Source organism: Epinephelus fuscoguttatus, linkage group LG20, assembly GCF_011397635.1.
Source record: "Epinephelus fuscoguttatus linkage group LG20, E.fuscoguttatus.final_Chr_v1".
Taxonomy (NCBI): Eukaryota; Metazoa; Chordata; class Actinopteri; order Perciformes; family Serranidae; genus Epinephelus; species Epinephelus fuscoguttatus.
Window position 1 is genome coordinate 10,336,530 of NC_064771.1, and position 26,326 is coordinate 10,362,855.

Consider the following 26,326-nt stretch of genomic DNA (forward strand, 5'->3'; position numbering starts at 1 on the left):
TCACCTCTTAAAAAATGCTCTCTGAAATCCCACTCGGCTCTCCAACTGAGCCTCGGTTTTTATTTTATTTTCTCCCTTTTTCCCCCAACTGTTCTCTCTCTTTTTTCTTCGTCTTCTTCTACTGGTTTTGGAGGCTGTCAGAGATGGCACACACACACACACACACACACACACACACACACACACACACAACCCTCCTCACTCTCCAGCCAACGTGAGGCTTTTAACTCCAGAGGAGGAAAAAGCGAGGGGTCCGGGAGAAAAAAGAAGCAGGCGAGCAGGAGGAGAAGGAGGAGGAGGAGGAGGAGGAGGGGTGAGGGGAGAACAGGCGACGGGGAGGGCAGGAGACATTTTCTGCTGATTAAGTAAGTGTTTGCTTCGGCTTCCATTATTTGACAGGCGCATCAGAACAACGAGCAACAAATGTGAAAGCCGGCTCCGCTGAAATGCAGAGCGAGAGAGCGAAACAGAAGGAAAAAACAAATCAGTAGCATATTTCGCCCAAAATCCCTCCACTCCCTTGAGCGCGAGCGGTTTTGTCAGTCTTCCATCGAGGCTATTTCAACGCGATGACAAACACCTAGCCTGGCCAGGTGTCCTCCCTCACTGTTCTGGGGCCGTGTAATCCTCTGCTTAAATCAGTGTGTGAGCAAAGGATAGAGAGGCGCTGGACGCGTTCCCAAACTCCCCTCCTCCTCCTCCGTCTTGGCACAACGTCCAGCTCCAGAGAGGAGACACCTACGGGAGTCCTGTGGAAGTGTGTGCATGTGTGTGTGCTGCTTACACAACCCTCACTCACTCACACAAAAGCTCTCACTCTCTATCATACACAGATTCTGCAGGAATCATTAGCAAAACCAGCAGAGGGAATTTCACACAGGCAATGTGCCGGGCAAAACATCACTCAGAGCGAACACCCCAGGGGTCTTCAATTAGACCCTAAATACCTCAGCAAGTATCCAGGGGTCCTAATTACTTCAGACTGCTGAAAATGGCCGCAGGCCGCCTGAGGCCAAGGGCTTACCGAGGATATGCCTGTTTAGAATAGATTCTGGCCCAGAGATCAGTCGGGTTTTCCTGTGTTGTTGGTCTACAGCATCAGACAGAAGAAGCGGTGTGAGCATCAGAGCCGAGGCAGAGCTGGCTGCTGCTGGTGGTGTGCTGTGGATGTATTTATAGCAGGAGAAGGAGAGACCACTGCAGGATTAATTCTCCAACCAGAAAGCAAAGAGAAAGAGAAAGAGAGGGAGACAGTGGCAGAGAGGAGGGCCACAGATCAAGAGAGGAAGAGTTAAAAATATAGCCAAAGATACATCTGCTCACGAAGCACCAGTGTACACACAGATTTAAACAGCGGAGCACAGAGGACAGATCGATCTCAGTAACGTTACAATGCATTACAAAAGCAGTGACCTTTCTCTAAATTGGTACAGATAGGGATTAAAGGGCAAACGAGAAAACAGAGAATGTCTTTATACAAGCCTTACGGCACAGGGGATGCATGTATGCACGCATATATCATCACAAATTACCCAGAAGTCTTTACGATACTTGCCAATCCTCATTAATATTTTAAAGCCAGATCTGTAAAACGTTGTCAAACAGATCTATATCAAACTGCAGACCCAATTTGCCTTGAAAAGATCAGCCAAACTCGACTTCAGCTCACCCACAACTGAGTCTGTAACGTATATGAATCTGTGCCAATGGTCCGTGGTGCAGATACATCCACAGCTGATGCAACAGACTTCAGGTCAGCATTTATTATGCAGGCTATGATACACTGTGCATCCTAGTGTGTAAGCAAAAAGGTGACAGGTTGGAGCGTTTCAGTACAATAGGCATAACAAAACAGGCTCACACACACCGAATAGAATTCGGGAAAGACATCACGAAGAGTTCCTGAGAGATTCTGAGTGGAGACAGCGGCTGTCTCACAAGGTCTCAGCAGACATTTGATTGGATCACTCACGGCAGATCCTGGGTCAGATTTTTGTAATGCATTACTGACATTATGGAGCCAATTTGACTGGTTGTTGCTACAGCTAAAACAATTAATGGATGGGCAGAAAATGAATCAGCAGCCCTACCTCATTCCAGGAGTTGGATAGTAAATTCAATCTTGTTGGTTTCGGACTATTAGCCAAAGAGAAAATGCATCACTTTAGGCTTTAGGAAGCTGTGATTGGCATTGTTTGAACCTTTTTCTGACATTTTAAAGAACACTCAATTCAGCAAGAAAGTCATATGTTCTTAGAACTGTTGATCATCCATCGCACAAAGGGCAAAATGATCGTACAAATGAGATAGACCTACCTAAATTTGGTTGAATTCACGTTGCGATATTGAGTGATCGAAATTCCATGTTAGGAACGCTAACGTCAATTTGACGTAGAATACGGACAACAAATGACGCTGATATTTTGTTGTTTTTAAGTTGTGTTGTTAAGTAACCAAAATCCAGCGTCTTCCAAATGTCTCATGCCAACATCATGTTGATACAAAATAACAACATTTAGTCATGAAGTATGGAACACAACCCAACGTCTGCAAAAACTCATGTTAAATCTACACAACATATCGCTACAGCCATTGGACACCAAGTCTGTATTTTTCATCCAAAATTGTCACACGTTTAAAAATAAATACATCACTTTGTGTCAAACACGTTTGCACACTGACTCAGCCATCATTAAAATTTCAAGTATTGGTTAGATTTTAAAAAAAATTTGGCATCCGTCAAAGCCTAGAAAGAGTTGTTTGTAGAGTTGATGACGACCACACACTGACAGAGAGAGAGGGACATTGTGAAGAGTGGAAGGGGAGAACAGCTCAGCCTCTTTAAGTAGTGGTGGTACTAAATGTAGGACACAAAGAGAGAGTGGCAACAACCAGGGACGTACCTCCACTGGAGAGAAGCAAGGGAGCCAAAGTGTCTTCCCATTTTGTCTCAAACTGCAAATTTTTGCAACAAATAGAACAATAAAATGCGTCTGAGTCACTATGCAAATTTACATACCAAAAATGGACTTGGCGTGCAACATCTTGTGTTGTCATCTATCTTTAGCCATTTGACTTTTCAACTTCATTGTACCACAATATTGCTGGCATAAACACAATGAACACAGACCGATGAAACAGGCAGAGTCACAAAGGGCGCACCACTAGCTCTTGAAATTAGTTGTTTTTCTTTAAATCCCCTTGCTTACAATATCAGTATACGATATGCAATAATATGCTGTATATTGCATTATTAAATCTTAGCTCCTGTATGGTATATATATCATCAGAGTCTTGCCTATACACAGTCCTAGTGGCAATACAACTGTGACACCATCCCCAACAGAAATCCATCACATAAATGAGAGAACTAACAAAAAGTTGAGCAACGTAAAGAAAAGTGAACGTAGGTGAGAAATGATACAATCAAATAATCCTCCCAACTAACTAATTTCAGTCCCAGATACAATCTTGGGTCAAGATCCTGTGTGCTGCCAAAATGTGGGGGTCCCATTGGGGGCGGGTCCATGAAATGAAAATGTTTGAGAACCCCTGACTTGGATAATAGTACCAAGGATCGCCTTTGCTCCCTGAGGAGCCACAGGGGACTCATGTGCCCTGCTGCTAAAAAAGTCTATTTGTAAGACCTTTAAAGATTTGACATTTGCAGACATGGAAATCAGCTGTGATCACTGGGAGACAGAGGCAGAAAAAAAGACGGGGAAGAAAGATGAAAGGATGGCAGAAGAAAATAAAGTTGGGGCGGTATAAGAGCGGCAAGCTGCATCACGGACAGCGTTCCTGGGGGGGGAAGAGGAGGATAGGCTTGCTTAGCATCTCAGTCAAAACACTAACAAATAAGAAAAGAGGGGGGAGATAGGATATGAAGCAACAGACAAGGCAGAAGGGATGGATGGATGGAGGCAGTAGGAGGTGTGGGAGGGAGGCAGACAGGAGAGGAAGGAACAGGGGTAATCCGAATGACATTCACACACAGCACCTATGAGAAGAAACAAAGCCTGAGCGCACCAGAGCAGTACAAGCCAAGGAAACATTCCGTCCCATAGCTGTCTAACACACACATGCACGTTGCCTACACACCAAGAGAGACACTGGGAGACAGAGAAGAGTCTCCATTGCCTCCTTTCTCTCCCCCTCCTGCACCCCATCCTCCCCAGAGAACTGAATCAGTGCAGGTCTGTACACTTATGAATCAATAACACACTTCAGTGGCAGGAATGATTCAATAAGGGCTCTGTGGCTTGAAAAGACTCCACCCTTCCACCGCTGTTCACCCCGAAGGAAACGCAAACGCTCAATAAACAGACGCTCCAGGTGTGTATCAATAAACTAATTATAACACTCAGTCCCTCGCTGTAGGCCCAGCCGAATGGGGTCGATAACTTGTCATCACTCGTTATGAATAATCGATCGGTAGCCAACACCGGCTCAGAGGAATCAGAGCATGACGTGGAAACAGTAAAGCTGGAGAGCGTGGACGAATGCGCGCACGCACACACTCACACTGTCAGGTGATGCAGCTCCAATAAGACCAGTACACACACCTGAGACACACACTCCTCAGATCAGGTCATTTTGTTCATATTAGGTCATGAAGCTTGTTCACTGATGTGGATACACAGAATAGGAAAGCAGATCAATACACACACACGCACTGATATATATCAGAATCTGTATGTGTAAGCAATGCTCACTCTTTTATTCCAAGGCATGTGCTCATTCACTAATCCCTGAGGTCATCTGGAAAAGCTGCAGAGCCCAGCAGGTGTTCTCTTACCTGCCACAGGTGGAAGCATGCGCGCATGAGCAGACTCCTATCTCAAAAGTACAAAAGGATATGGGTTGCAGACCATCTTGAGACACCAGCTCCGAGGCCTGGTGGTTTGTTTCAGGTAGAAGAAGACCACGGGGGCCAGGGTGGGGTAGGGCAGGCTCCCATCGTCGCTCGCCGACCCTTCGTCCCCGGCTGTAGAGATCCTGTCGGGCGCTGGGGACACCGGGGACGCCGGCTCCACCGCCGCCGCCGCTGCCTCGCTGCGCTCCCCGCCTCCCGTCCCGACCCCGGACAGGTCGTTGAGCCGGATGAAAGTCCTCGGCAGAGAGGAACGACCCTCCGAGCCCCTGGCGTCGGGGATCCCGGAGAGATTTCCCCCATCCTCGGCCATCATTCACCTCCTGCGAGCAAATATGATAAGATAAATCTCGCTGACAACCATGGAAATGCGTGAGCAGCCAGAGCAGAGCGCATCATTAAGATTCAAGAAAACCTGAATCTGCTGATTTTTATTTTGAAATAAATACCAACTTTGCATATAGTGAAAAATGCACTGCTGCACATATACTCACAATTAAATCTAAATATTGTAGGAAAAGGCAACAGTAGAGTGGTGGTGGGGGGATTATTTGGGTAAATATGCGCACACCTCATCGAAAAATGACTGCATTCAATTGTTTTTAAAGAATTAACATGATACAAAACTGTTTTAATGGATACAGATCGACAAAGTATGTATTTGTTGCCATGAGCTGGTGATTAGAATGGAGCTCCTGGTGAGCCTCCGAAAATTCAAGAAGGGCTCGCATTCCTTTTCATCAAAAACAATGCCAAAATCTCTCCCTCATCAGCAACAATAGCCTGCGACAGTTCCAAAAAAACTTCAGCTTCATTAGTAAGGTATCAACAATACATTAATTCTGAAGTGATGTGCAGCAGTTCATTTTCTACATGAGTGCTGGAGCATCTTTCCGCTCGATTTATTTATTACCTGTAATGGACTCAGTAGATGTGCCCAAAGCGCGCTCAGTCATCGCATGATCAGTTTTTGTCGTGGCTATAAAGTCCACACCAGCCTGAAGAAAAAACCCGGTAGGAGAGACGCGGAGGGAAGAGATAAAGAAGAGAGGAGCAGGGGGGAGAAGGGAGAGAAGGAGAGGGTCTTGTGGGTTTGGTGCGTCTGGTGGACCGTATAGTTTCCAGGTGGTGCGCTGCTGCTGCGCGGGTCCGTCTCAACAGACACGGTGCGCCCAGGCCCCGGTCTCCGGTGTCCAAGCGTCTCCAGGGGCCTCAGCAACACTTCATAACCGTCCCCCGTTAGATTAGAGATAACAAAAATAACCGCGAGATGTGTGCCTACTTTTGCAGCCTCAGGTTAAATATAAAAGGCAGCGCGCAAACTTCTTTATGATTCCCTCCTCCTCCTCCGCAGAGCTGATGGACAAACCCAAAAAAATGAGAAATAATGAAAATTAGAAATCTATTCGATTCCCCGCGTTTTCCTCCGCTGCTTCTCCCCCTTCAATTTGAAGAATCCAGTACTTTTCGTTGCATCCACAGGCGGTTTTCAGCGCATATCCCGCATCAGTGTTTTTAAAGATCCATGGAGATGCTGCTGCACATCCTGCCGCTCAACACAAAACACGCGTCAAAGAGACAAACCTTTGATATTTTCTAAATACCACAAACACCGCCCCTCTCCATTGTTGCGCACATGAACGACCGGGCGCTCCTGCTCTCACTCTTGTCTCCTCCAGACTGTATTCGGTCGGTTCCGTCCATCAGCACAGCTCACACAGCTGGATGGGGGATCCTAACTTCTCACTCCCCGCCCAACGGGAGCGCACACTCTGCGCCAATCACAGCGCGGTCTGAGTTGGCGCTTCCTCCTGATTGGCTGAGCTGGATGTCGATCCAAACTGTGAAGCGGGGAGGAGGGGGGGAAACAGCTGGAATCTTATTGTCAACTGTCAGCCAATGAGAAGCGAGGGAGCGGTGGCATTTAGCAGTATTGCTGTGTGATTGGTGCAGAGCTTTATTATGGGGAATATTTGAGAGGAAAAGTTGCCACATGGCGCAATGTGACTCCAACTGACATATTATGAATATATAAAAATATATATAGCCTATATGTGATTTATTGCCTCAGCATTAGGGCAAAAACATACTGATCCGAGTTAATCAAAAACTTAAAGACAGAATGTGATAAATTTGTTGCACATATATATGTATAAATAAAACGGATTTTTCCAGGGCCGTAATCATCTATTTAACATCGGGGGGCCATTTTCAAATGACACCTTCTACAGGGGGGGAATTCCGCCTCGGACAAATTTTAGGACACTTAACAAATAACTGACCATTTTAACCAATTTGAAACAAGAAAGTACACACTTTTTATGACATATTGTACCCTAACTTATTTTTAAATGATGCACTATAACTTGATTTTTTATGACATAGGCTACCAACACTTTACAAAAACTGTAAGTCAATGGTGACAGCCTGCATAACACTCGTATTATATTTTAATATTCTACTTTTTTAATATATTTGAAAGTAATGAAATAAAGATCACAGACAAAAATTTGACACTGCTGTACCCACAGTGCTCGAGCAACAGCCTCTGCTGGGGTATGGCAACACCACTTGGACAAACCATACACTGTAATACTAGAACCAGTATTATTGATAATAATTTATTGAGTGTATTAATGATTATTTTTACATTCAGATGGCTGTGCATGGTTTCCTTTTGTAGCACAGCATTTTTTTTATTCATCTATATGCAGTGGGGAACCCCCCTCCTCAAACCTCCAATATATTTTGTAATTACTGGTTAGGGTTTTTCATCAGCTAATAATTCTTAGTAAGAGCAACAATTGAATTCAGCTTTCATAAATTGTCTTATTAAGCAAAATGTCTGGCAGGTCAAATCAAATTATGGAGTTAACGATCCAAAACTATCCCACAGTGTGCAGAGGGGGCCCCAAGATTCGCCTCAGAGACCCCAGGAGGCCCCTTTAAGGACCTGTCTTGGAACACCTTTCCCAGACAATCCAATTAGCAAAGAATGAACAGTTAGTATTGGCTTTCAGTCATTAGAGGTATTTCACAAAAGTAAAGGAAAAACAGAAATTCATCATACTTATGTAATCATAGAAAAATGAGATGTTATATTTATAATAATGGATTTTTTTTTTTCTTTTTCTTTTCCAGATTTGGGGACCCCAGGCCCTGGAGGAGTGTTCTGGCATTTATTCTGGTGGCCACTAGGGGAAGACGTTTCCCCAGGCTTTTCTGCCTCACACACACACACACACACACACACACAATACCTACAGATGGTTTTGGGAATACAGCCTCGGGCAGAGCAGATACTTGTAGTTTTTAAGTGTCTGAATTAAAATGCTGTCCCCTGTTGCAACTCAATCTTATGGATTCTGAGGTTTCTACAAGCCTGGCGCAATACACACATGCATACACTCTCAGCACATAGCAGCGCCATACTTTATTTTCATTACAGTGTATGATCATTGATTTCAGAGCTGGAGCAAATCAATGAGGAGGACCAATTTCTTTTTCATAGCATCTGTCACGGCTAGCGCCTATGTGCAGCAGCAGACATTCATCACCTGGGCTGTTTACACATGGTGAAAGCATAAAGGCCGAGAATCACATGTACACACTTGATTGAAAAAAACCTGCATGTGCGCACAGGGGGAAGAGACAAGGAGAGAAAAAGTAAGAGCACGACTCTTTACAGCATCTGTCAATACACCTTGTTTGGACTGATTACTTAATAGTGTACTATCTCAACAGAGTATCCATTAAAACATATTGATCCAGCACTGCTTGTAGCTATTAGGCAGGACTGAGGCACAGTTCTGAATACATAAGAGAAAAAGCAGAACACAATTAAGACCAGGTTCTGAGTAAAGCACACCTTAAAGTACAAATGCAACATTCATTAATAATAAGCAATACAATTATGTATCTATTATTCATAAAATGGAATAAAGCATTGGCGATTCAACACTGAGTGCCTATGAACACTTCCCAAGGCGAGAGTTTATGAGTGGTTGATGAATGATGTTTGCTAGTGCTGGCCAGCCCGAGCAAAGACCCCGATTTATCAGAGTGAGTGATCTCAGCTCTCCGGGGGAAACTTTCTCTCGTGGCTGCTCTGCAGGCATCCTGACCAGCAGCACTGTTTATACACACAGACGCACAGTTCATATGTTACTGCTCACCTTCATCAGACTGCAATGACAGACCTTACTGACAGAGAAAGCCTGATAGGCTACTGAGGAGGTTGCAAAAAATCAGTGGCTTCAGTCGACAGGAGACTCTGATCTATTTAGCAATATGGAGACTTCTGATCCCTCGAGAAATGTGTGTGCCTAAGAAAAGAATGGACAGTGCGACACTGCCATACACTGCGGTCATACACAGCTCCCTAAAGATGATCTCCTTTTGTCTTCCCATCAACAGGTCAAACATTTCTCCTTGCCTAATATTTTGGTCCAGGCACAGTTCATATCAGGTGTGAAAACCAACTGTACCAAAACACAAAGGATGGACTGCTGTTTACCACGAGTAGCAGCTGATGAGTAGAGTTGCAAAGGTAGAGCTTAACAATAAGGACTGCCCGATTAGCCGAGCAAGTAAAATGCCATGTTGGACCAGTAAATCTAACACCAACTTGCCCAGTCAGGCAAGTGGTAAAAAAATTAAATATTATTTTTGATGCTGGAAGTAGGCAGCACAGTGATGCATTGGTGAGCACTGTCGCCTCACAGCAAGAGGGTTCCTGGTTCGAATCCAGGGTGTGGGAGCCCTGTGCAGAGTTTGCATGTTCTCCCCATGTCACCATAGGTTTTCTCTGGGTACTCCAGCTTCCTCCCACAGTCCAAAGACATACAGGTTAATTGGTAACTCTAAATTGTCCGTAGGTGTGAATGTGAATGTGAGTGAATGGTTGTCTGTTTCTATGTGTCAGCCCTGTGATACATTGGGGACCTGGATAAGTGGTAACGGAAAATGAATGAATGAATGATGGAAGTGGCTAAGAAGTGAACAATCTCACATCCTTTCCATCTCTGTTGAGAGTTTCATTAGGCAGTTGTGAGAAAATGGCAACAGGTAAAAAAGAAACAGTTTATGAGATGAAGCACAAGCAAGTATTTCAGTTATCCTGCAAACAGTAGTTATGGGTGGCATTAGAGGATGGGAGTGAAACTCCAAGTATGAATTGTGCCATTTGCCTCAAGTTTGAGAGCAGTGTGGATAAAACAGGGTTGTTTGTTATTTACTTCAAGCTTAAACATGAAAAATTACTTTGGTCTGAGTTTTTATTTGATAACCACTGAAAAATAAAACAATGTGGATAGGGGCAAGTAAAAATTAACAAAACTGGCAAGTAGATATCGGACCGACTTGCCCCAACCAAGCGAGTGAAAAAAGTTTTTTTTACATTTAACCCTGAAATGCATTTCTTAGTACTGCCAGTCTCCTCCAGCATGTGCTGTTCTCATTTTCTGAACCGCACGACAGTGGGTGCTGAAGTAGTAAGGCAGGAGAGAGGGTTGTTCTTGACATTGTCGCCAAAATATGAGCAATAGTAGCCATAATGTAGCCTGGTTCCAGACCATAGTCCCTGCCCACTCAACTGAGTAGGTTTGCATCTCTGGTCTGGCATACTGCAATGAATTTGCGATTTATCTCGTCCAAATGATGGAAGGACCAATGAACGCCGGGGGTGGGGGCGGGTCTAGCGATTAGCCAATCAGCGCCACGCTGATGTCAAGCTGTGCACCGGTGGGTAACTGGTGAGGATAGCAACAATGGCGACCGCTACAGATCCTACAGACCACATTAACGATGCTATCGAGGTATTTCGCCACTACTCGCGTTAATGGAGGACCAAATTAAGGAAGCTGCTAAACTGAATTTAACGGCGATGCAGCTGGGCGTGCACAACGACGGAGACATTTTAAACAGGCAATGCTCGCTTGTTTTCGGCACCCCCGAGGCATGGATACTAATGACGTCAGATTCTGGGTGAGTCGTTGATCTCTAATGATTGGTTAGGGAAAAATCAAATTCCCTCCCCCTTGTAAATCGCCTTCAATGGAAGCCATGTCAGACTGAAGGTTCTGGGAGCTTCAGTCTGACACTCAGGCTAGCCAATGCAAAGGTCCGCTACATTGGGATCTTGAAATCAGCGCTCTTTTCTACACTGTTGCAACCATATAAACAAATGCCACATACATAATAAAGCAAGTGTACTCCGTTACAACACAGTATTCTTATATAAAAGCTGAGGGGCAGCGAAGAGGGGAGGGGGGGGATCGTACTCGGGCACTGTACAAATCAGTCATACTTTATATAAAAACGCCGTTAATTTTTATGGTAAACGTCTGACCTCTCCTTAAGCACAATCTTCCACCAAAATGTTTGTACACCAGCAATAATAATAACCTGTAAATTATCTCATAATGGTTCAAGCAATTTGTTACAGACGCTCATGGTACCCACAGGATGAAATGTACTATGATAACTGCCTGACATCTATTGTTGCGCCATCTTCAGGAAACTCTTAATTTACAAAACTTCAAATGAAATCAGAGCTTGCTTATGTTTCCCATTGTCATTGATCTTTTGGTTATATGGTCTTTTGCAGGCAGAATCCCAGACCTCTCCTTAGATGGGGCTTTATACTGTATTTATACATTACCGTTTTCATCTAACTATAAACTGAGTGCTATTTCAAATATCTGATACCTGATAATCACTGATTATCATACAATGCTGCACTGACGTGTGTAGGTGTATTTCACTTTATTCATTTTATTGAACCACCATTAGTCCCCCCCCCCTACACACTCTGGGAGTGAGGGACTGTCAAGAAAAGGCTATTACTATATTGATCATGTAATCATCCCATGTCTCCTTGCTTCAATATTGTCCTTACAGTTAACCTTTGACACGACAAGACAGGAGGCTCTCCAGTCACTCAATACTTTACCTCTGCTGCATACAGGCCTAGAGTTCCATCTGCAGCCCCACACCCAAATAAGGAGTCCATTCTCTTCATCCTGTCACACACAGACATTAAAAACAAACTATTACTGCTGTTGTCATGACGAAAAACCAGCAGCAACAATCCAGCAATGCACAGGAGGTCACAATCCATTAAAAGAGAATTTGAAGCAGACCTCTACTTCTTTTTTTTAAAGTGATGCAGTGAAGAAGATGCAAGGGTTTTAGTCAGATTTAATATCAAACAAACAACAGTGCTCTCTCATGCTTAACTATTACAACATGCTCACTTAATTTGAATTTAGGGTTCGTGAGATCAATATCAGTTTTGGAGAATCAATGTCACGATAATCAGAATTGTTTGTTTAAACTCCCAAAGGTGCCACAGGACATTTAATGGTTGTATTTCAGCATGTTTGGCTTTTGTAAGCCTCTCTGTAACTAGGAGCTGCACTGTTGGAGCCAAACTACAAAAAGACAAAGAATATTTGTGTTGTCTTTCTTCAGCAGAGCCTCCTCACCACCGACAGTGACAAATGTAGCATTATTATAAAGGAGTATTGATGGCTGTTTTTTGTTGCGAGGTATCTACTGAGTACACTTTCATAAGTAGAGGAATATTTCGACAAACCACAATAAAAAGAAGGGCAAAAACAGTTCAGTGGAACTGACAGCACGTTGAACTGTGTCACGCTGGTTCCTTTTAATCAATAAAATCAGCTGAAGTTGAATATGATCTCTGTGGTCGCTGTGAAATCCAGGAAGTTGTTATTCACATATGGTGTTTAACTTTGTGGTATTCATTCTCGGGACAAGCAGCCCATTCCTGCATTGAGCGCCAGCAAACCTGCACTCATTTAGAGCTAGCAATTGATAATATTTTGATTTGGGACATTAAAGGCCCGGAAATCCATTTCAAATCAAAACCATTTATCTATATCATTGTATAAGCAACAATCAAAGTTAAGATTTGGGAGAAAAACATTCGCAGTTATTTTTTTATTGAGAGTTTATTACTCAAAAACTGTGACTTGATCAGATCTAACTGGCAGTGCTGGCAATAATCAGCCTGGGAACCAGACAAACTTGCAAAAACTTTTATTTGCTGTGACAGATGCGTCTGGTCCCCCTCCCATTCACAGACAGATTTCCACCCAACCAGACCTGCCCACAGCCGTTTTTCTAATATTCGCGTGTTTGATACAATAACTGACAACTTGTGGAGCCTTGGCATGTACGCAAAACATGTGATGACATCATTTTTGGCTTGCCCACCCTTATGCCAGGGACACTATGGCGAGCTTAAACCTATCTTAGTAAAGAGGAGCGCCTTTGAAGCAGTTTTTAAAAAACAACCAAGATGGCAGCAGCTGATGTGAAACTTTCTGTTTAAGTACTCTCTTAAAATTACAATGGCAAAAACAGCAACACTTGTTTACAGATGGCTAAACCATCACAGCTTATCTCTGCATGCTGTAGTCTGTTTCCACTTGTCCATCACTCAGCACTACATCACGTTTCATTGTTCTGATTGGTTGTTGGTCTATCCAACTGCCTCCAGAGACTTTTGGTCTACACTTGTTGATATTGCCCCTTGGAAATCAAAAATAAATTGAGATGTTCCAGATTAACTGTACTCGCGAATCAACACATTCTCACTCCAACCTCGTCACATATTGACATTTTGGTCATGGACGTTCCATGTCCACATACGACGTGCAAGGTACCCTGGGCGTGTTGGTTGTTGACGTTCTGGGAGCTCTCTTCTTTCAAGATACACAGGAAATTTCACGTTTACCTACACTCCCATTCAAAATGAACTGCAAATTGATGTTTTTTTCCTTCAACAACAAACACACATGGCTGAGTTTAGGCAACAAAAGCACATGGTTGGGTTTAGCCAACAAAAGGAAATGGTAAGGTTTAGGAAAAAAGAACAGGGTTTGGCTTTAGAATCTTAAAGGACGCGAACACCGCTCTCTCAGGTGACAGTCGGTGTTTGTTGGACCCATCCACCACCACTTCCACCCGCCCCACTCGGACATTCGCCGCCATAACTTTCGTCCTTGTCTCAGACGCCAGCCGTCATTGAACTACGCCAACCAGCCGCCTATCATGCCAACATTAAAGGACGCCCTTTTTCATTGGTTTCTGACACCGCAAGTCAGTGCCCGAGCGCTGAACTTTGATGACTTGGGAGTGAGACTAGGCTCCGCGGATTGGTCTGACGATGTCAGGCTAGGCAACACAAGCAAACAACCTCCCACATGGTATTATATTTCCATGAAAATACTGGTTAGAAATAAGTAAAATTATGTTTTCCCAATTGAGCCATGCCCACTTCCTTGCTCCTCCCAGCCAGAATATTTGAATGATACAGAGTTGGAGGTGGGGCCCTGCTCATTCCTATTAAAGTTGCTAAATGGCACATAGAACCAAAAAATGTCAGCTGATGTGTGTACCATTCCCGAGATGATCGGCACTGCTTCCGCAATGTTAGACCCAAAGAGCAGGCGTACTAGACTTCTGCTGGTCGAGCTGGCTACTTCTGATTTAGCGCCCTGCTAACTTGAATGAGGATAAAATGATTAAATTGTGTGTCTTTTCTAGACTTTCTAAATGTTTTCAGACCAAATGGATTGAATCCCAATAGTGAAACATGTCATTTCGCAGGGGTTGTGATACTCAAAAAAATCAATCCACTGATTAACAGACGTCTCTTTCATCATCTCAGTCTTTGGGAAACAATCTTTTTGGGCCATATGGCATCACATGACAGATGTAATTCCACTTTCTGGCCACAACTGAAATTGTCTTCAAAGTGTGGCGCACTTCACAGGGCCTGGGAACGACTCTCAGTTTTGACAAGGGTCACATGAGGTGGCATTTTTGGCAGCTGCCAAACAGCTTCAGGTGTATCACAACCCGCTTCTGGACTAGAGGATTTGCATATAGCATGGACAAAACAAAGAGGGATTACAATCAGATTTATGACCTGGCCAACAGAGATGCATATATGGGGCTAAGTGTAAATGAATGTATCTAAAATCTCGTCAGGATTTTATCCAGATATAAAACACCTAAAATGACAAGCTTTAGATAATATGATCAAATGCATACTGTGACACTGTATATAGCAAGTGGTAGAGTATCAAATATTCTAATGGTGTCTTCAGGATATGGCCTGTGTGTGGTCTGACTTCACTTCAATAACAGTTAATACACACACCAAATAGACACTTACATGACTGGATGAAGCTGCTGGACAGGACAGAACTGAGCTGGCAACCAGGCGCAGGAGGTGATCGCCTCTGTAGTCTCACTTTTCTATTTATCTGCTGAATGATAAATAGAAGAAAATGAGCATGTCCGTTTATTTTAGCCCACATGCAATCCAAAATAATACAGTAATACAATGCACTCTGTGTGACTCATGTGGTGTGTCCGCGTGTGTGTGGGCGTGTTATGGGAGCCCGAAGAGGGTCAACAACAATATCAGTCATTTATAAACAAAAAATCACTTCTAATTGAAAAATGTTAAACAGAAGACTCCAGACTATACAAAGCTGTGACTCTGAAGCTTTTCCATTCCTGCTTGCCCACCTAAAAATCACACGTGATTTCAGTGATACTGATTCACATGTTGGTAACCTTGGTTACGGAGCAGAGCAGCTCGCAGAGGAACATTTTCAACACTTCATAAATTATATGCCTGTAATGACATGGAGGGAAAAAAGAAGAAGGAGAGGAGACTGGAGGGGCAAGATGAAGAATAGGAAGAAATAAACTAGAATAAGACAGAAAATAAAAAGGAAGAAAGACAAGTAACTAAGAGGAGGAGAATAGGAAAGGAGGAGGAAATTAGGAAAAGAAAGGGAAAAGAGGAACAGTGGGAGGAAAAGGCATCAAAAGAAAATAAGGGAAAGGCAGGAGAAAGAGGATGTAGATGTAGGATGAAGCAGCAGATAGACGTTCATGGAGGACCACGAGGAGGAGAACAGAAGAGGAAGTTTAAGAATAAGCAGCAGTCGAATAAGAAGTAATTTTGCAACGCGGTGCCACAATGACTAATAGATAGGTGCTGAGACGGAGAATCCACACTCTACTTTTGTTTTCTCTTTGATTCCCTCCCCCATTCTGAGCCTAATTAAAACTGCATTTTTTATTTTTTATTCTTTTTTTTTTGTTACAAAGGCAAATTGATATCAGGAAGTTACTTCCGCAACATGACAAAACAGAGACAGAAGTGAGGAATAAGTTGCGACGACCGAAAAGGGAGAAACAGAAGGGGCCCTCAGCGCTTCCCTCTTTGCCTCTGCCTTTCATCCTTTTCCTCTTTGAGCACCCTCCAGCTCCGTCAGTGTCGGCTCCCACACAGCTCAACGCTCCCACTGGAGGTCTTAACGTGTCAACCCAGGACGAGCTGCTGTCCCTGGGGTGAGTCAGGGCTTGGTGGGGCCCCGCTCTGGAGCCTGTGCTACTGATAGCTAAGGGCACAGAAGGTGGGTTTATTGAGGCAGTCCCACGTCGCCAAATTCTGTAACACTCTACCAAAACTACCACAGAGGGTAAATAAAAGTTTTTGGGGGGAACCGATTAGCATGTTCATGTAAATGTGCATGTGTGTGTATGCCTATGCAAATTAAATTGGATACATACTTATGTTGTGGATATATCGTAATGAGTGTTTACACATACAGCACGTACTGGGTCATGTTCAGTATAATCCTAATTATTAATATCACTACATCCATGAATATTACCCGAGAGATTATGTGTACAACATTCTAGAAATGGAAAATGCGCCCAGGTTACCCAACTACAATTTCTTGGTTCTTATAATTGCTCTAGTATTACCCATTATACGTTAATAGTTTGCATCACTTACAATAGATGAACAAAGTTACAAAGGAAATGGTTTCATTAACAAATACAGTACCAGGCTCATTCATGCATTAACCCAAGCAGCTTCTGTGCTCAGGATAGCGAGAGTCAACAGTCAACAGCAATGCCAGCAGCTCTGTAAGGCTGTATTTAAAGGGAAATTGTGTAACATTTTCAGTTGTTCATTGGCAAAAATCGATGTCTGCATTCATAAATATGTCATCATTGGTGTATTATTACCTCCACCAATAATATGACTTATTCTCATAAAAGGAGAATTTCAGATTTGTTTGTTCATTGGGCGGGTAAGTTGTTTGGCGTGTTCCATAATTTTTTGCCATCTTGAAAATACATCCGCCAGCAAGAGACATATAGCACTACCAGGGAATAGCCTCGCCTTTGGCGTTTTCGTTGAGAGTCAGGCCAGCGCTGCGTGACTAAGAAGCCGAAGGAGAGGAGCAAGAGACGCTTTGCTACTACCCCGGCACTACTGCAGCATAACGAAGTCCCACTCTTTGAGCATAATGCAGGATCATGCATATGCAGCATCACGGGAGATTTGGTTTCAATTTGGTTTTTCATCAACCAATAGGCCTATTATATGACAAACACGTCAGTGACTACCATAACGTCCAAATAAAGGACAATATTTGGCTTGATGTTGTTGAGCAGCTGAGATATGATGAAGATGGTAATGAAGCTCATATGCAGTTGCTAACATTATGTTTGTCATGTAGACAGAGAGACAGAGAATGTCTTAAGGGGCTAATGTAAATGCAATGTTTCCAAACATGGAAATGTGGATAATTTGCACTGAACTCTTGTACACTCGGTCACAAATGCAATATTAGAAACTTGTATAGTATCTATTCATTAGCCTATTTATGAATGTAAATTCTCTGATTAGAGGATTACATAATGCCTTCAAGGTTATTCTTGTCCTCATTTGACTGGCTGCTAACTGAAATCACAGATCAAGTGTCAACCATTCAGACTGATGGTCACAGTCTGACTATGTGGGTTAAAAGCTGGCCGTGCCTATTCACACAGGAAAAGGAAAAGCGATCACAGCAATCGATCACACCCCCGGGGCAAATCTATTGACAGACAGTCTAACCCTGGTCAGACATTTTTCATATACAATCAAAACACACACATACTGACAAATACTCTCTTGCTGAGCAACTTATTTTATTTTTTGAATTGTCTTTGAGAAAGAAAAAGACTCAACTTTTTTGTCTCCTTTCTATCAGTCAGACAATTGTTCAAACTAACTTGGACAACTTTTCATCGTCTAATTTAGTTAGTTTTGTCAAGACATCTGTCTGAATGGAGTCCCTTTGGATCCCTTCATTAGTGGGACAATCCTAATAAGGTGGCCTGACATTATTGTGTGTGTGTGCGTATATGTGTGTGTTCTAAACCTCTGACCTCAAAAATGATCTACAGCTGCTACCTGCCAATTGCACATGACAAGCAGTCTGTTCACCTGCCTATCACATGTCCACTCACGCCCACACAGTACGCACATACATTAATACACACACAGACACACCTTATCAGACACAAAAACATTCACATGCAATACCAACAGAGGAAAGCATCCAAGTACACTAGATGTTTTATATTGTGATGTTTTATGCTGACCCTCAATAAAAGACGCACAGTAGGCTAAATACAAACTAATTGCGCGGACACAACGAGGTTGAGAATAAACAGAAAACACAGTCTGTGATCATGGGAACATATTTTCAAAACCAGGCCAATTCCTCTTCATCATGAGAGGAAAACAGATGAAGGTGTTTACATCCCATACATGATTGAAAGGCCTCTCGGCAGCCTTCCCCGCATTGCAGAGTTTGACTGAGCACTCATGTTTCCATCCTGCATGTCACAAATATAGCAGGCTGCCTTTTGAATGTATATATGTTACCCAGTGAAGATTAAATAAAAGACCAGGGCTCTCACATTTGTCTCAAGCCATTCCCCAAATCGAAATGAGCGACTGAAAGGGAGATCAATATTTCCATTCGCGTGATGGCTCGGGTGGGTGTTTTGAATTATCTGATTGATGGAAAAGTGTAGGAGTCAGGGAGGAAAGTGTGTGAGAGAGTAGAGAGAAAGAAAATGGAGAGAAAGACCAAAGGACGGCTTGCCTTGTACAGCATCCTGGCTGTCTGTGGTCGTATACATTTTTAAGTAAGTTCCATATGTCTTTGCCATTATAGTTCACCAGTTTTCTCTTACAGCAGTGATGTAATGCCTACATCCCCTTGTCTCCCCACTTTAATTTAGTTAAGATGAAAGAAGGAAACTATAACCTCCAGACAATATCCTTTTGTAACTATAAATATTTTAAGCTTAACAGTACACTTTGAATATACACAGGAAGGTGACATAGCTAGGAAAAAAAAATACCTGAATAAATGAGTTTAAAAACATTAACAAATGTGGATACTTCCTCACAAGGCAACAGGAGACAGTGAATCCTTTGTAAGGAGAATGAAAAATGACTTAAGCATCAATGTATAAATAAATGCATAAATATACAAAAATGTATTTAAAAAATCCAGGAATAAATGAATAAATTAAATTAATACATACATAGATAAATAAATCAAATAAACAATTACATTTTGAAATGCACACTGAAATAAATACATAAATGAATGAAAAATAAATAAAAGTTGATAATTTAACGGGACATAAATAAATCTGCATCTTCCATTTATAGCTACATTTTTGCACAATTACATTTTTTTAATTACAGCATTTCTATGTCAATGTCTTAATAAGGTAGTAGGTCCTAACGTCTGTCTAAAGCAGGACTGGTCAATTATTTTCTAGTGATTACAGTCTGTCCTCCAGCTGCAATCTCACACTGACACAGAAATACATCAATAGATAATTGTAGAAATAAATTTAATGTAATTTTTAAAAAAATTGTGTTCTGTTTATCAACTTTTATATATTTATATATTTATTTATCTATACTGCATTTTAGCAATATTTTTTTTCCTTATTTCCATATTTTTTTAATTATTCCTTTATTTATTTATACATTTATTCATTGACACTTAAGTCCTTTTCCATTCTCCATATGTTATTAAGTTAATTATATGCTATGGCCCTCACAGTCAGCAAATCTGAACTCAAAGAGTTTTTGGAGTGACATGATAGACAGCATTTTCCACCACCACCATCATTAAAATACGAAATGAGGGAATATCTTTTGGAATGGTGTTCATCTCTCCAGTACAGTTCCAGTGACATTTAAATAACCATATGCTGAGGAGCAAAGAAGCTGCCCTTGGAGCTGGTTGCACTAGTTGTTCATAAGTTCAAACTTAGTCTAATTTAAATGCACATGTTTAAATTTATGCATCATTAAATTAAAAAGGGTTGGACCACCCAAATACTTTTGAGGTAAATATTAAATGTTTACACTCTGTGACTGCCAGGTGTAGGTGTTACAGAGTTAAGTGTCAGCTACAACTTGGATCAACTTTTAACCTAAGTTGAAACCTAGCTTCTTTTGGCTAACACCACCAAATTGGAAAAGAAAATACAAATGCACATTTGAATACAATTAGCTCACTAATTAACAAAATAGCCTGACATGTCCATTGTTAAGGCCATAGCATTTTATTTACTTTCAACAATGATTGAACTAGGTTAAAGTTACAGGTTAACATTAGCTGCTAGCTCAACAGTTTTGCACTTACATGCGTTAGCTTACATAATGTTAGCTATCTACCTTAGCTAAGCCAAGCTGATGCTGAAAAGTTATGCTACCCTATTTGATAAGCTTTCCTGTTAGCAAAGTTACTTGGTTTGGCTAACTGCAGATTAACCAACTGTTGACTTCTGATGTCGGTCAGTTTAAGAAAAGATATTACTTATTTAGGATGAAAAATGGTAATTTCTTACCAGTTAGCCGGCTAAATCCTCTCAGTTCAGCCGAACCTTCTGTGAGAGAACTGCACAGGCCTGCTAATGCACAGGTTCAACCAGCAGGGGCCATCCCATCATGCTCTTGGTTATGTGTCACCTCAGCTTGATAGAGTGCTCTAGGAATGAGTGGGTTATTGGAATGCGTTTTTAATAAGATGCCTGAAATGATGTCTGTGGTTCACACAAGTTTAAGAGAATTTCACGTTTTGTTCTATAATGCATTGGTAAAAACCCAACTTGTGAACTTTGAAGCGTTATGTGTCTTTAAAGAGGCGGTAGCCAATAAGTGACAAAATGAGACTACAGAACATCATCATGCCGAGTCGCACCGGAAACGGCTTTAGGGTCCATGTCATTGGTCCGACAGCCCATTGGTCTGACGGTCTGTGGTGCTGAACGGCTCCCAGCGGGCGTATTTCTGCCTTGATGGTGCGCCGCGACCGGCTCTGGGTCAGCTGGGAAAGGCTTGAGGCGAAGCAGGCTCACAGCTTATGTGTTTGTCACTTTCTTTTTCATTTTAACCCACACCTAGATCTTTTCCTAACCCTAAACAAGTGGTTTTTGTGCCTAAACCTAACCAGACCTTAACCACAGGGCATCATGATGATTTCGGAACAGACTTCGGAACAATGGTTTTAATATGGTCGGAACAATGGGATGTCAGACCAATGGGCAGTTCCCACGGCTTTAAGCCTTCAGTCATGTAGTGTAGTTTGCTAGCCTAACATTAGCTTCTCTGGCGATTGCACTTGGGCTTCAATAATTGTAGAGGTGGTGTTCATTGTTGCACAAAACATGTATCATAAACTTTCACTTGCCACATAGCTTATTTTCAGCAATACCAAAATCCAATGGAAAAATCCCATGGGCTTTTTGACGTGGGAACCAGTGCAATGCCAAGTTCCACATCAGCGTAAACAAAAACGTCATCCCTGGGACACTCTATTTCCTTGCTCTTAAACTAGACCTCTTCATCACCTTAGAAATGTTGTGATAGAAATTTAACATTGGATCAGTGTACAGTTACAGCTAACAAATTAGAGCATATCAGCATATAGCTAAAGACTGTAGTTGTATTGTTTAAAAAAGGTTTTAAACATTAGTGGCCTGAATTTTCTTAAAATCACAGGCTCATAAGTTGGTAATTTTTAGTTCTTAGCATGCTACTATATAGTTGCTACACCATCCTCAAACCTCTTTGCTGCGTATTACCACATCTAGCCCACATGCTACAAAACGAAACTTACTTGAAAACTGGCTTGCCATCTATCGCCCGTACATGACCTAAATACAAATAGGTCAAACTCACCCACAAACCAGTTTCCTGCGTGGGCCATATCTTGCTTGTATGCAACACATCTAATCCTAAAACCAGTAGCCTATGTGGTGTATTGGTCACTTCTGGCCCAATAAGCAATAAGTTGCATAAGTTGAAAGCCACCCCCAAACACCTGCAGTACATATAGACCATATCTGCCCCAACTGATGTCTACTAGATCTGGCCCACATGTATGCAGCTGCATAGTGTTGGTAAGACATTTTGATCTTATCGGTTGTGTCGATAAATGAGCCTGATTTGCTAGTTTCCTTATCAATATTATGGTAGCATTGCAACAAATGAATTCAGACATATGGATAATTTTAACTGATCTTATGGTACAAAGAACAGCGCAGGTCAGTGGAGAAAATCTAACTTTATGGTAGAGAAGACAAAGCGTCAGAGGGTCCATGACATTTTACCCACACAAACCATGTTGGTTCAGACTGCAATATCTCAATAACTGGATGGATTGTCATGTGATTTAGACAATCACTGTCCCCTACAGATACCCTTTTTAATTTTTTATCTAGCACTATCATAAGTTTGTTTTTGGTGAAATCTCAGCAACTATCGGATGGACTGTTTAACTACAAGCATCATCAGGCCAAAATTTTAACTTCAGCAATACTTTGGTTTATAACCAAATACAGAGCCCGGTCTCACTCCAAAGTTGTCGATATCTAGTGCTTGGGCAGTGACTTGCAGCGTCAGAAACCAATGAAAAAGGCATCCTTTAACATTGGCATGATACGCAGCTGTTTTTTTCATTGTAGGTTAACGGCATCTGGCGGCGTCAGGGGGAAATGCGGCAGGACAAGGATGAAAGGTCCAAATGGGGCAGGCGGGAGGGGTGGTCGATGGGTCCAGTAAACCGCAACTTTCACTTGAGAGAGTAGCGTTTGTGTCCTGTAAGACAAACAAAAAAACATTCGGCCACAGGGGGAGCCACAGCGATCAGTTCCTAGGAAGAGATCAATTTTAAGTGTTTTTCAAAAAATTCAAAATGGCGGAAAATCTATATAACTGGAAGTTATGGGTTCTTGAGGCAAATTTGTTCCTCATGAGGAGAGGCATCTCTGTGCAAAGTTTCATGTCTCTACGACATACGGGGCATGAGATATGCCCATTCAAAGTTTGCAATTTCAGTCGGTTGCTATAGCGCCTCCCTTTGGCCAATTGATGTAATATTGCTTCATTCGCATCCTCCCATGACCCTCTACCACTGTGCCAAATTTCACATGGATTGACCAAGTCAGTGAGGAGAAAAACGTGGAACAGACACACACACACACACACAGAGTTTTCGTCATTATATAGTAAGATAAGATTATCAAAATTGTGACTTAACTGTCTTGACTTGGGACTTGAGTGCAGACTTGAGACTTACTGGTGACTTGCAAAACAATGACTTGGTTAAACCTCAGGTGTTAGCAGATTTTACTATTTACTTACTATGATAGCCTGGTTAGGCCTGCTTAACAACAGCATGTTAGCATTATTTTCATTAAGCACATTTACATTAGCATTAAAGGGGAGATGAAACACTAAAAAACATGACCACTTTAAACTCAAAGTGGAATTGTCCTTAAGTACAGCCTTGCAGAGCTGCTAGCGTGGCTGGTTACTCTGAATCTTGTTAAGAATCATCCTCTGTGGACCACAAATATGCATATAAAATTTCATGGTGAATGGTTGTCAAAATAGCTGTTGTGGCACAAAGAAATGGACAGAAGGACAACAAACATGGTGTACTTCATCAGAAATGAATTGTCAAATGATATAAAAACTGTAGTTTGCAAACTTTATTTCAGGGATTTAAAAAGGTAGTCAAAGTGTAAGCTGCAGCTAAATCTAATTGCACCTGTACATCATAGTCATTGATCTCACAGATTAAAAAAATGCCACTAAACTGACTGTCACCAACAGTACGTTTATTTCACTATATCTAAGAATGCTAAACTCCACTTCCCCATTAAAATGAATATCTTAACATACAACAGTAAATGTGGCCTTTTTTTTTACCCCAAAAAGACTGAACTCTCACAGAGTTCAGATGGGCATCCAAAGTTCAAGTGGGTTTCCTTTCGTTCTTGCTCCTCCAGCTCCAGCAGTTTATTATGTAAATGAGGCCGTCTCATTCATCATGGGACTGTGATGAAGCTGGCCAGACAGGAATGTCATCTGGACACAGATCAGAGGAATAGAGGGGAGTGGTACCAGGGGAACAGATGTAGTATCGTAGGTGGAAGAACATTTCCATAAGCCACTGAAAACACACACACACACACACACACACACACACACACACACACACAGAGACTCCCAGGACGGATGCCATCAGATAGAAAGACTGAGCCGAGGTATTCTTGGATGCCTGAGTGTGTGTGTGTTTTCTTTGGAAATATGAAGGGTGTAACCTGCTCCTCAGTGGGTTTTCTGAGCGGGTCTCTCCTGTCAGAGCAGTCACACTTCATTAACCTGAGAGAGAGGTAGAGAGAGAGAGAGAGGGAGATGGAGAAGATGGGTGTATGTGTGTGTGTGTGTGTGTGTGTGTGTGTGTGTGTGGGTGTCCACAATTTGGCTGGCCTTCGGCTTTTTTTTTTTCAACAGTCTGGAGAGAGTTACGGCCACAATAGCGAGAAGCCACGCAAGTGTTTGCTCTCGGCTGCAAAATGTCCAGAAGAAAAATGATCTGCAGCTTTTATCCATGTTCTTTGTGGTCACAGCACTGTTTAGAGTTTAGATGTCTCATCAAAAAGGAATTCTACTTTCACTTTATCAATCTTATTTCAAGGGGCCGGGAGCCTGTGAAGTAGCTTGCAGATGTGACGTGCCTGCTGAGGTTTAAGCCTCGATTCCGTCATTAAGATATTATGTAATGGGTTATGGGTGAAATTAAGGGTTTTGTATAGCTTTGTCGAGCAGGGCAAACACCCACTTGGCCACATAAATTTAGAAGATAATACTGGTTTACTCCAATCTGAGTCTTATTTTCATATAGTTTCCAACAGAAGCTCTGTTTTTCCTGCCATTGAGGAAATAAATTCATGAGTGAAAACAAGTTGGAAGTGTCTCCTGATGTCTTTACTGTAGAAATGGGCAGGGACCGAATCATCTGTCAAGCTGCCAAGACAACCGCTGTCACTGAATGTCAAGATGAGGAGCTCCAACAGACCAAAATAGTCTGAAAAATGCTCATTGCCAGTCACAATCATTTTTAACACTTCCAACAGGACAGTATGTGACTGAGAGACAAGCCCCACAAATTTGCCATTCACATCACACTTTGATGGAAGTGTTTCATGTTTCATTTAGCTCGAGATAAAGCTTCAAGGATGTTGAATATTTTATCGCTGGAACAACAGTATATCAGGGATTTTTTTTTCTTCTCTACAGGACTAGTTTAATGAAGGTCCTCTTACATTCAGGCTATGATGGGACTTTTAGGCTTTACCTTCATTTTCTTCTCCTATACTATCCCACTGATAATAATGATGGGCCATTATTATCCTTTAAAGCTGCACCAATCAATATTTTTTATATTAACAACTGTTCAAATGAGATGTGTAATGCAATGTCTATAAACAGATGTCTGCATATGTATGAATCTGTAGGCAACAGTACAACATTTTGATATCAGAAGTGTTCTGGTTTCTGTTTGTAGTTCGTTTGTGGTCCAACCAGCATTGACCAATCACATCTGAGCAGCAGGCAACAAGTCTGTGTTGGAGAGCAAAAGTGGTGGAACAGTCCCACTGGCTACCGACTGAGGATGATTTAGCTTTTTATTTAATTTGTATTTTTTAAAGATGCATTATTTGAAGATATCTATAGAAATGATCTGCGCAGACAGGAAGATTTGTCTCAGATATTCACTAGGTATGCTGAAACCTTTGAAAAATTGATTGTTCCCCCAAAAAGGCACATTGCTGTCAAGGCACAACACAACAGGCTTTCAACTAACTCTAATGTAAACCTTTCCATGGCAATACTTGACCATCAAGAGCAACTGATATAGTATAACGAGTGAGAGAGTCTGTGGATGGGGAGGTGGTGACAAGAAAGGGTTGCATCATCAGACTGATAGCCGATGGGTTCCGAGGTTGCGTTTGTTTTTTCTAATTCCTTTGGTCCACAAACTTAAAAGACAAAAACATTCAATAAACTCACTGTCCAATACCTTCCCTTTGACCAACCAGCAGACAGACACACTTAGTGCCCAGCTGTTTAATATATTTTGGAGCATTTAGCAGCTAAAGAGCCAGACATTTCCTTTGGGAGATGGTGGAAACCAAAACAGAGCAAAAAAAAGAGCAACCTACATCCAT

At 42.1% G+C, this 26,326-nt stretch overlaps 1 protein-coding gene across 1 annotated transcript; it reads right to left on the reverse strand.

Annotated features, from left to right (window-relative positions):
• Positions 1 to 4,835: 4,835 nt before the first annotated feature.
• Positions 4,836 to 6,540, reverse strand: LOC125881255 (voltage-dependent T-type calcium channel subunit alpha-1G-like). Its single transcript, XM_049564341.1, has 2 exons — positions 5,787 to 6,540; positions 4,836 to 5,196 (listed from the first exon to the last, which is right to left on the reverse strand). Exon 2 carries the CDS (start codon positions 5,187 to 5,189, stop codon positions 4,836 to 4,838), a length of 354 nt encoding a protein of 117 aa, XP_049420298.1. The 5' UTR covers positions 5,190 to 5,196; positions 5,787 to 6,540.
• Between the last annotated feature and the right edge of the window lie 19,786 nt (positions 6,541 to 26,326).